The following is a 12599-nucleotide window of genomic DNA, read 5'->3' as shown; positions in this document are numbered from 1 at the left end:
TAGCCGCAAAAATAGAATGGCCGGGTTACACTTTGCCAAGTAGTACTTAAAAGAGCAACCACCATTCTGGAAAAAAGGTCTTGTGGACTGATGAAACGAAGATTAACTTCTGTCAGAGTGATGGCAAGAGCAAAGTATGTGGTATGCACGAGCAAAACTGAAGGGGACAAGCCCCCAAAACAAGCATAAGCTAAAGATGGTTGCAATACAGGACTAGCTTGACCAGCGAATCCCCCATTCCCCCCAGCAACGGGTGATGTCCATGAATCACAGGCTTCAAGCAGTGCAAAGAATATACAACAAAATACTAAACATGACTATTTTCATTTACATGACATTGCTGTGTCCCAAACATTATGGTGTCCTGAAATTGGGTGACTATGTATAAACACAGCTGTAATTTCTACATTTTGAAACCAAAATGTATTAAAATGGCTTTTATTAAAATCTGACAATGTTCACTTTAACCACATGTGATTTTTTTTAAATTACAAATCTCAAATTGTGGAGTAGAGGGAAATAAAAGAAATGATGGCTATTTGTCCCAAACATTATGGAGGGCACAGTATGTACAACCCAAGGAATGTTTTTTTACTGCAATTGTTGAAATTCTTTCCTTTTATCACCCTTGTTTTGTGATGTATGTGACTCTTGACAGCACCTACATGGTACAAGACTATTTGGAGGTGCACTATGCTGAGTTTTAGAAGAGTAAAGCTGTACATTGCGTACAGTTTTGGTCTCCTAATCTGAGGAAAGACATTCTTGCCATAGAGGGAGTACAGAGAATGTTCACCAGACTGATTCCTGGGATGGCAGGACTTTCATATGAAGAAAGACTGGATAGTACACGCTAGAATTTAGAAGATTGAGGGGGGATCTTATAGAAACTTACAAAATTCTTAAGAGGTTGGACAGGCTAGATGCAGGAAGATTATTCCCGATGTTGGGGAAGTCCAGGTCACAGTTTAAGGATAAGAGGGAAGTCTTTTAGGACCGAGATGAGATAATCATTTTTTACACATAGAGTGGTGAATCTGTGGAATTCTTTGCCACAGAAGGTAGTTGAGGCCAGTTCATTGGCTATATTTAAGAGGGAGTTAGATGTGGCCCTTGTGCCTAAAGGGATCAGGGAGAATAGATTCCAGCTGTAACTTCCCAGTCAAGAATGGACCATAAGTGTGACTTTCCCATTCAGCAAATAAGGAAAAAATGATTCTCAACAACTGAAACTCTTTCGCCATTATGCCTTTCCATTTTTGTGGAGAGAAGAATAATTGTAAATTGAGTCATGTTTCTTCAGTTAAAATACAAAAGTTATATTTGTTTTCACAATCCTGTTTTTTAATCTGGCTAAGGAACTATAATTTTGAGATGTTCTTCAAAATAAATGCATTAATTAAATTTGAATTTTTCAATAGTATTTAACATATTGCAGGAAAAGACAGAAAAAAACATGAAATTGAAACAAGCAAACTCAACAGTTGTCGATGATACATGAATGCATTGGACCTCCAAACCACAAAGTTCTGAGATAGAACTAACAGTAATATCAACAAAACCATGTCATTCTCAAGGCAGAGATATTAGTCTACATCTTCTCAACAATAGACTGCGATAGGAAAAGATTTTAATAAAGTCATAAAGCATAGAAACAGGTAATTCAGCCCAACTTGCCCATGCTGCCCAAAATGCCCCATACACACTAATCCCAACCACGGTTGGCCTGTATCCCTCTAACCTTTTCTATCCATGTATCTGTCCAAATGCCTTTTAAATGTAGTTATAGTAACTGTCTCAACTACCTCTTGTCAGCTTGCTCCATATACCCACCACCCTCCGTGTGAAAATGCTGCCCCTCAGATTCTTATTAAATCTTTCCCCTCTTATGTTAAACCTATGTCCACTGGTTCTTAATTCCCCTACTCTGGGTAAAATATTCTGCATTCACCCTATCTACTCCCTCATGATCTTACATGCCTATATAAGATCACCCCTCAGCCTCTTGCAATCCAAGGAATGAAGTCCTAGCCTGGCCAGCCTCTCCCTGTAGCTCAAGCCCTCAACTCTAGGCAATATCCTCGTAAATCTTTTCTGCACTTTTCCAGCTTCAACCAGAAACAACATTTTCAGTTGAAATCCTTACAAAAATAACTGGAAATATTGTTTTTTGACAGAGACTGCAAACATAAGAAATGCAGAAAATTCTTGAAAACATGGAAAACTGGGATTTGTTTTCAGTCAAATACTTTATCCCAGATCTATACCACAAATTGTTTTTCATCTTAGATTTATGTATTGAGCAAGCTTAATCAATTCTGAGTACAGAACAAAGAGGCAGTTAAGTGACCAGTATCAAGTGTTCTGAGGCATGATAAAGCATACGCTTTGCTTTATTCAACATATGTATCTGCCTCAAATGAGGTGCCAAAAGTGGACGTATAATATCATAGGTCAGGGCATTATGTGAATGAGCCGGGAAGTCATGATTAGTTTGTTTGATGGTCTGCGCTACGTCCACAATTCACTGCAATTTCTTGCGGTCCAGGAAGGAGCTGTTCCCAAACCAAGCTGTGAAGCATCCTGATAAAATGCTTTCTATGATGCATCTGTAGAAGTAGGTCAATTAATCATTCAATTAAAATTGAATCTGAGGTGCGAGTTGTAGGGGACCTGCCGAACTTCCTAAGCCTTCTAAGGAAGTAGAGGCATTGGAGTGCTTTCTTGGTTGTTGCTTCAATATGTGTGGTCCAGGAGAAGTTGTTGGTGTTTTTGGCTCCATGGAATCTGAAGTTTTCAACCATTTCTATTTCTGCGTCATCAATACAAATTGGGGTACGTGTACTAGTACACTTCCTGAAGTCAATCACTATCTCCTTTGCCTCCTATCATTATTTGATCTCAATCATTGTTAGGCTGTAACAGCCAACACAGAAGAGATTTTGTAACATATATTGGGCCTAGTCAAGACCTATACAAGAACCGTCTGCAGAAATCACACTTATGATGCTGCAAAATATCTTTGATGGAATCAGCCATGTCTGGAGCTTCCAAATTACATTCAAATTAGTTCTCAAAAGGAACCTGCTATTTCTTTACACCAAGGGTTGTTTATTATATTGTCAAGCAAATAAACCACATTTCCCACATAAAATTTGAATGCAGTGCAACTATTTTCCTGATAAAGGTGGAGCTTGTGATAGGACATCATTTCATCTTTTTTCCTTATGACACAGAAGGAGGCAGCCAACACATCCAGGATCACAAAAGTCTTCCATTCCCACACTTATTTCCTTGCAACCTATTCTATCTCAGACTGAAATGGCCATGTCCAGTTGATTCTCCTATGACCCACATACACTTGTGCTAATTTACAACGGCCAAATAACTGCACAACCTGGCTATGTAGGAGATAACCCATGCAATCTCAGGAGAAAACCTGTGCACTCACAGGATGCACAGGAGGGCAGAGAGAGCCTGGGAAACTGGAGCTGTGGCACCTGCAGTGCCAGTGTGCAAGTTGTACATATTTGCAAAAACAGGCTACAGATTGAAACATCTCAAATTTCTATTGATCAGTACAAGAGTAGGAAATGCACTTAACAACTGAATCACTGGGAAACTACAATAGTTTTATTGTAGACCAATTACACTGTTGAATATTGTCAATGTATGGATAAGCTATGAGACTCTCCATTATCCTCATGGTTGATATACAAATGAACTAATGCAATAGTTTGAAACTACTAATAACTGGGGAACCATAGTACAATAAATATCGATAGTTAAAATATCTTCTCAATTGTACTTTGTAGGCCAGGATGGACAGACATGCTTATGACAATTTCTTGTATTCAGTGAATGCAGAAAACATGGCTGGAACATTGGATTCACTGCTAGGGTTTGTCTATAATCACACAATTTTGGTAATGTATCAGAACAAGAAATTTTATTTGTCTGCAATTGAAAACATGTTGCTTAATGTTGCTTAAATAATTTCTCACATATCTAAAGGCAGAAAAAATATTGTTAGCTCAAGTTAATAGGTGTACAGACACATACATCAACATAAGTCACACTCTTGATGCCATTTTGTAATTCGAAGGAATCATTAAAAGTAAGTTCAATACACATTTATATCATTTACCCAACTTGAGTGCTTAACCAGGAAAAAAGTTATGATCCAGCTCTTGTCTGAATAAAGTATAATCTATTTGCATATCAGTATGAGATATAACTTGATGTAAATAATTTAACAAGAGACAGCTCACAGTTTTCAAACCTAATTTGATTCTACTTTGAAAACAAAGTAAATAGTAGATTATTGTGGTATGGGTTTGTGGCTTCGAAGTATGATTTGTGCAGTCCTTCATGCTTGTTTTTTAAAGAAGCCACTATAAATACCAGAAAGTCCTTCCCTCTTTCAACACTAATTATCGGAGCCCATACAATAGACTGTGTTAATTAAAGGCACTCTCATACCATTATATTAGGGATTGGGTGCTATACAGCATTTGGATCTTGTTTTCCCACAAAGAGTTTGATTAGGATGTGACTCTTTTCCTGATGAAGTTTTCAAGTTTGGAATATGATACATACAAAGGTCACCTGGAATTGTCTACAGCTGCCTATATGAGAGATAATTTTATATTTGTACAATTTCTTACCATGAGGCTCTCTTGTTCCAAAGACTTTGTTCTTTTTCTCTCCTGACTTTGATCACTAAGAAAAAACATTGCACATGAAATTGAAAATATGGTAACTATCTAAAATAGCTGTGCGGTCTTTGGTTTTTACCATGCTAGAGGAGCGGTAAAGATTCCCCCACCAATTTCATCCAATTCTCCTGAAGCCTACTATTAGCTATACTTTAAATAATTAAATTTATTAATATACAGAACAAAATAGAGGGAACTGAATATTTTTAGTATTTGAGGGCTCAAGAATGAGAGGCATGCCAAAATAAATGAAAGGTCCTTGACTGAGATGAGGGATCTTTCATCTTAAATAAGAGAACAATAGATATAGGAGTAGGCCATTTGGCCCTTTGAGCCAGCCCAGCCATCCACTGTGATCATGGCTGATCATCCACAATTAGTACCCCATTCCTGCCTTCTCCCCATATCCTCTGACTTCGCTATCTTTAAGAGCTCTATCTAACTCTCTGTTGAAAGCATTTTCTCTCACACAGTCTGATCTGATTACTGCTTCCAAACATAATTGTTTAAGTTTAAATTTAATTTAAGATAGGAACCAGAAATATTTTTAATCTCTATATATTAATGACTGGAAATGAAAGCACTGTCATCAATTGAAAATAGGTTAAATGAGTGGTTGGACCTGAAATAGAAATATGTTTGTCTCCATCTTGCAAACAGAACATTTTTTTCAGTGATACTTAACTATTTTTTGGATGTTTTCTCGTAACTGGGTGTAATCTCATCATCACTTTCTTCTGGCTCCTCTGGTATAGAACAGTCTCTAAAATGAAAACAAGTCTACATGTTAGCATTTTATCATCATACATCACCCTGTAGAATAGGTATTAATATTTCTTTGGAGGCTAACAGACTACTTATTTCACAAGAAACTGCAGTAGCAAAATGATCCATGAAACTGAAGGTGTTTACAGTAATGTTTCAATTCCACCATGGATGTGGAACTAACGTTAATTAGATAGATCTGCAATTTAAAAGCTGATGTCAATGACAGTAATCAAGAAACTACTGGATGAGTGCAATTTGCAGATTGTATAGGAAATTTGCCATCTTTACTTGATCTGGTCCATTGGTGACCAGATCATATTATAGCAATTTTACAAAATTTAGAGATTTAAAAAATCAAGTCTGCAGTTTATCCCATCAGATAAAGCATAAAAATAAGTTTAATTTGACACCTAATTCACTTTCATATCTTCAGTATTAAAAATGTTATGGCCATTTTCATACTCGGAAATTAGCATCTTGTTCCCTATTGCTTTTCCATTGACTTAACACAAAAGCTGTGACCGAGGACAATCAAAAGTTTATAACTTTCTTAAAAATTAAGAGAACTGAATGACATTTTCAGTTATTATAGATTGAAGCATTCTGAAACAAATATAAAACATCTTCCTGGGATGACCTGAAATTAAAGCATATAATTAGGTAGTTACCTAATTGTAGCTAATTGCAAAAATGACCGCTGTGACAGAAATAGTAATAAACACCCAGACTGCCTTGAAAATTCAAAAATGCGATATTCTCAAGATCAAAACTTTAATATTATTGTATTATATGCTGTAAGTCCGTAACAGATAGGTAAATAAATTACAATTTCTAGCAATAGACCAAGTCTTTATGGAGAAGATCAGTTGCTAGCTGGTACACTGGCATATCATAATCAGTAGCATCATCATACTCCTCAGATTGTAACCAATAAACAACTGTACACCTTGTTTTTCCTCAACTTTTCAATTTTGGCATTGTAACCTACAGGTTTTTGCTCTTCAAACCATGCATGACATGCCTTTCTGCCCACTACTTTCCCATTAAGAATGTCCTGTAGATCATCACATTTGGAGTAGTCCAAATTCGGATAATCTCTGCGAATGCTGTGTAAATCAGGCTTTTTGCTGGGCATTTGGATTGACAATTTTGCATTTCTTCTTCGGAGATATCTGCTTAAAATGTAAAGGAGAAAAAAAAACATTGAACAGCATTATTTGCAGTTTTAGAAAAAAGGTAGAAATTATAAAGTTAAATGTTAAAACAAATAGTAAACATCCACCAAAAAACTCATATTCTTCAGTTTCATCAAATTAATTAAATTCATCTAATCAATTAAATTCATCTATATTCAATTACTAAATCTAAACATCTATCCATTTAAGAAAATGATTTTTTTTAATAGCCTAAGTATCCAAATAACAAACTAATCCCATTCACACAAGAATTCCAAATATAACATGATTTTTAAATCTCACTGTCATGAACTTACATGCCAGATGGAAGGAATTTAATGTTTAATTCCCATAAATTAATCTAGAAACATCCACTCTATATAATCAAAATTATTATTTTTTGCCCAATACATGAGACTCAAACTGTTGTGACTATTTAGTTTAAAAAAATAATGATCATGGAGAGAGAATAACACAAAATATAGACGATTTAGACGGCATATGACACGATTATCCATAAAAAAGAGGATTTAAATCATCTTGCGAGTGGGTGTTACTGGAATTCGATCGATTGGAACGTTGCCGTTGCTGTGAATTTTAACCCCATATCGGCAGGAAAGACACTGCCGATCCATATGGGCCCCAAATAACATTTTCGCAACGTAAAATTAGACTAAAGCCACCCCAAGAAGCAAGATTATATGTGAAATAGACGACTTACCCTTTGTTTTGTCCCATTTTTGCGATCCGTCACGTTGTAGGCGTTCAGGGCGTCGTAGTTGCTTTTTACTTTAATCCAGCGATTAAATTGTCCAGCGAGTAAAAAAAAAAAAAAAACAGGGAACGGAAGTCCGATCGATTTTTCTTCATCAGCTAGCAGCCCGAGGAAATCCTTCTCCGCCAAGTGATACAAACCTGCATTTTAATCCCGCCCCCCCCTCCCCCTCCTCAGTCGCGTACACGGCTAGTGGCAGAACTGCAGCGCCGCTGAAGGTAGGTTTTGTAACATCGCTACATATTAACAACAATGCATTTAGACATTAGACAATAGGTGCAGGAATAGGCCATTTGGCCCTTCGAGCCAGCACCGCCATTCAATGTGATCAAGGTTGATCATCCCCAATCAGTACCCCGTTCCTGCCTTCTCCCCATATCCCCTGACTCCGCTATTTTTTTAAGAGCCCTATCTAGCCCTCTCTTGAAAGCATCCAGAGAACCTGCCTCCACCACCCTCTGAGGCAGAGAATTCCACAGACTCACCACTCTCTGTGAGAAAAGGTGTTTCCTCGTTACCGTTCTAAATGGCTTACTCCTTATTCTTAAACTGTGGCCCCTGGATTTGGACTCTCCCAACATTGGGAACATGTTTCCTGCCTCTAGTGTGTCCAAGCCCTGAACAATCTTATATGTTTCAATGAGATCCCATCTCATCTTTCTAAACTCCAGAGTGTACAAGCCCAGCTGCTTCATTCTCTCAGCATATGAAAGTCCCGCCATCCCGGGAATTAACCTTGTAAACCTACGCTGCACTCCCTCAATAGCACAAATGTCCTTCCTCAAATTAGGGAACCAAAACTGCACACAATACTCCAGATATGGTCTCACTAGGGCTCTGTACAACTGCAGAAGGACCTCTTTGCTCCTATGTTCGATTCCTCTTGTTATAAATGCCAACGTACCATTCGCTTTCTTCACTGCCTGCTGTACCTGCATGCTTACTTTCATAGACTGATGTACAAGGACCCCCAGATCCCGTTGTACTTCCCCTTTTCCCAACTTGACGCCATTTAGATAGTAATCTGCCTTCCTGTTTTTGCTACCAAAGTGGATAACCTCACATTTATCCGCATTAAACTTCATCTGCCATGCATCTTCCCACTCCTCCAACCTGTCCAAGTCACCCTGCATTCTCATAGCATCCTCCTCACAGTTCACACTGACACCCAGCTTTGTGTCATCTGCATGCAACATTTGATGTTGCATGCCCTCTCAAATTGCTTATGATCCAGTTATATCAATGTGCTACCAGAAACTTCGGAACAAAACTGGAAGACACATTAATCAGCAACCTATCTACCCAAAGCAACAAAGGCAAGACTGCAAAGATTCTGCTCTAAAGGCATGTTGAAATTGCATGGCTTTTCCATAGACTAATAACAGTACAATTTGACATAGATATGATCCTATGAGCATGGCCACGTGCAAGTCTGCACCTTGATCACTCCAAAGTATATTTGATCCAACAGGGGGAAATGCCCTAGAAACCTGATGTCAGTGTGGCACAGTCAGTACGAGGGGGGCTGAGACTTCTCAATTGTCTCTGGACTCCATTCATTCCCACGGCATCAGATCACACATAAGCATGAAAATCAGCTGCTAATTATCATCTTGCCCCATTGATGAATTTTTTGTCCCCCATGCTAAGCAGTATTTGAAGTAAGTCTGTTAGACCATTTCAGTGTCTTTCTTCAAGAGGACATCAGCGTCATAATATTTACTGGGCTGATCATGTCCTAAAGGATGATTGTCTCCTTTCACAAAGTGAAAGGAAAACCCATGACCCAGTTCTCATCAATCAATCAGACAAAGGAAGATATGGACATGACACTATTTTGCATCGTACAATCTTTGTAAAGATGAGGCCCTATCTTCACTCTAACGTGTTATGAGAAACTACTGATCGCACCAATCTGCACACTCTTATTGAAGCTAAGAGTTATCTGTACATACAGTTACAACTGAGCTTTCAGTGCAAAGTGCGGATGTTGACATTAAGCTGACTCACTCCAATTTGATTACTCAGTCAGTAATGCTCAATATCACAAACTGTTATCTTACATCAAAGTTTTATCATGGTTTTATTATAGGCTGACGTACATCCCATCATTCTTAGTGCAAAACTTCAGAGTGAATTTGCGGGTCACTGTAGGTGTTTAGCTGATCTCCATTGTAGTGTTGGCTTTGCAACTGATCATACTTTGCTATCACCATCCAACCAGTCCAAACCTAGTTAATTGTGGGACTAAAAGAGAACAAGCAGCACAAGATTTATCCAAAATTAAGCTACTAATCTGGTGCTACACAGGACTACATCTGTACTAAACATTGCAATCTATGTCAATTAAAAAAAAACCTATGTTCCACAGCAATTGATATGATCAAAGCTCAGTCATCCTGAAATATCCAGTTCAGAATGGAGGAGGTCAATTAAACAACTTAGTTGATATCCTTATCTTCAATATAAGCACAAAAAACAGGAGTGAAGCAGCTCCACTAAGGGTGTAGGAATAAACTTAGGAGGGAAATCAGCAGGGCATAAAGGATATACGAGATAGGTTTGAAAGACTAGATAAAGGAGAATCAATCACACGTCCTAAATTGCAAATTAGGTGATATGAACGTCATCAGTCCCCAACTTGCCGACTACTTGAGGCTTACCACTTGAACTTAGTGCATTAGAGTTGTTGTCCAAGTGGTACAGATTTTCACAAGTTAAATCAGCTGCACTAATGCAATATGAAGAACATATTTACAGATGATTCGAGTCATATATGGTTTCCTCACTGTAACACAATATTTTTTTTAAAGCAGCAATTTTATCAATTACATTTTAAGAGATCTGTGTCTGCTTATGATGCCAAGCACCAGATCCTCCTTACCTGAACTTAGGGTCCGGATTCATATTACAGTACCAGTTTTCTGGTAATGATTCTGGGTCGACGTCTGGTGGTAATTTGCGCCATTTCATGCATGTCTCACACTGAACCCACGCTTGATCAGGAGCAGTTCTGGATGGACAAACAACAAAACAAAATAAACTTTTTTTTTGTTGAAATATTCGTACAGTAACCAATAATAAAATTAAATATTGAATACAGTTATAATCAAAAGGTAGCGATCCAAGTGTTAATGATATGTCTGGCAGCAATAAGTATTGACAAAGTCTGAAAATGCCTTTATGGACTAGAACTTAGAAATAAACTGAATGCAAGATGAAAAAAATCTGCTACGTGCTTTGATTGCACTGCTTTCTTATACCCTCCACTCAACATTTCTGTGTGATGGTGCCCATTAAATGTTGAAGGTTAATATCATTAGCAGCAACATGGCAGAGCTGCTGCCTCATAACTTCAGAGACCGGGTCCCATCCTGATCACGGATGTTGTCTGTGTGAAGTGTGCATATTCTCGTTGTGACCACTTAAGGGGCCTGTCCCACTTACGCGACCTTTACAGGTGACTGTCGGCACCCGTGATAGGTCGCCGAAATTTTCAACATGTTGAAAATTCAGCGGCGTCCAGAAAGACGCTACAACTCTTTGAAGACCTCTCACGACCATACAGGCTGTATGGTTGTGAGAGGTCTCCTATGGTTGTGAGAGGTCTCCAAAGAATTGTAGTGTCTTTCTGGTCAACGCTGAATTTTCAACATTGAAAATTTCGGCGACCTATCACGGGTGCCGGCAGTCGACTCTAAAGGTCGAGTAAGTGGGACAGGCCCTTTAGGTTTCTTCTGGGTTAGGTTTCCTCTCACATCCAAACATGTACAGGTTTGTTGGTTAATTGATCCTCTGTAAATTGCCCCTAGTGGAGGGAGTGGATGTGAAAGTGGGATAACATAGAATTGGTGTAAATGGCTGATCAATGGTCGGGTGGACCGAAGGGGCTGTTTCCATGCTGTATTTTTCAATCAATCATCTGTTTCAATGGATATTCCACAATATTTCCAGGAGTTTGATAAACTGTTTATTGAAACATTTCATTATCCACCAATCTGCAAAACGTGGGATACATTTGCTGGGGTTAAGGGTTGGGATGGCAGCCTGTTATCAGGACACATTAAAACTGAACATTTATTCAATGCATCATTAAAAAGGGAACACGAGCCAAAAATCACTCACCGTGGCTCTTCTATCATCTCTGTGCTATCTGCTTCCTCCTGTCTTTTCTTGATTTTCTTTTCCTTCCAGTAATCATTCAACTTCTGCCCCAGTGCCTGTAAAGTCAACCTGAAAACCATAACCTTTTCTTTTAGGATTTTGTATCAATTATAAGCAAAACAATTTTGATGCTAAGATATGCTTTTTCTGGGTGTATCACTGATCGACTACAAATTCAATGCAATCAAGCAATTAACAGAACAGGAAATACAGGAGTTTCTGCAGCTTTTGTTATGGTAGCTCAACACAAAGGCATTCTCCCCAGAGTATTTTCCTTCAGTGCCTTAAGGGCCTTTCCTACGAGCATGCGACCTGCATGCGGCAAACGCGACCAAACCGGAGGCGGCGGCTGCGCGGAGGTCAAGTGATCCCCGTACAGGGCCGGTCCCACCAGCATGCGCCTGCATCAGGCGAGCGCGACCAAACCGGAAGCGGGGGCTGCGCGGAGGTCAAGTGAGTGACGTGAAGTTCGAGCGAAGTCTGCGGGAAGTTCGCACGTGATGTACGGCGTCAAGACGCTGCGTACTGCGTCGAGACGCTGCACACGCCCGTCGAGGCGGTGTGCGTACAGTGTCGAGGCGGCTGCGGGTCGGCAGGCAGTTTCCGTGCGGAATTTTTGAACATGGTCAGTTTTTCGGAGCCCGCGCGATGTCGGGACCAGCTCCGTACAATTCCATACGGCTTCGGCGATCGAAGTGGAACTGGCCCCGCGAGGCCGTACGGCTCAAGCGACCACGTTAGGTCGCGCTTGCCGCATGGAGTCGCATGCTCGTGGGACAGGCCCTTAAGAAAGGTATCCCTTAAATTCCTTGCCACCCCCTGGCATCAAAGTAATTGTGCCACACATGTTCATGAAGTAGGTGTAGAACACATGTAGAAATGAAATTGTCAGAATTTGTGTCACTTTTCATCAATATCCCCTATTGCTATTAGTTCTATTACCTGTTAATCCTACCACTAGCCCTTACAAATTGTAATTCATCATCTGATCAACATAAA

General features: G+C 39.2%; 1 protein-coding gene across 1 annotated transcript in view; it reads right to left on the bottom strand.

The window, feature by feature from the left end:
* zgc:152774 (uncharacterized protein LOC553526 homolog) overlaps window positions 1-12599 on the bottom strand; it is an 88303-nt gene that overhangs the window by 17319 nt on the left and 58385 nt on the right. Inside the window, exons 10-13 of the mRNA XM_055643699.1 lie at window positions 11562-11669; window positions 10321-10449; window positions 5404-5481; window positions 4668-4722 (exon numbers count right to left, since the gene is read on the bottom strand). Of these exons, the coding sequence (XP_055499674.1) occupies window positions 4668-4722; window positions 5404-5481; window positions 10321-10449; window positions 11562-11669 (370 nt within the window). The remainder of the gene's footprint in view (window positions 1-4667; window positions 4723-5403; window positions 5482-10320; window positions 10450-11561; window positions 11670-12599) is intronic.

The sequence above is a fragment of the Leucoraja erinacea genome, chromosome 12 (assembly GCF_028641065.1).
Source record: "Leucoraja erinacea ecotype New England chromosome 12, Leri_hhj_1, whole genome shotgun sequence".
Classification (NCBI taxonomy): Eukaryota; Metazoa; Chordata; class Chondrichthyes; order Rajiformes; family Rajidae; genus Leucoraja; species Leucoraja erinaceus.
Note: the sequence above shows the minus strand (reverse complement) of the source record. Positions and strands in the feature narration are given on the sequence as shown.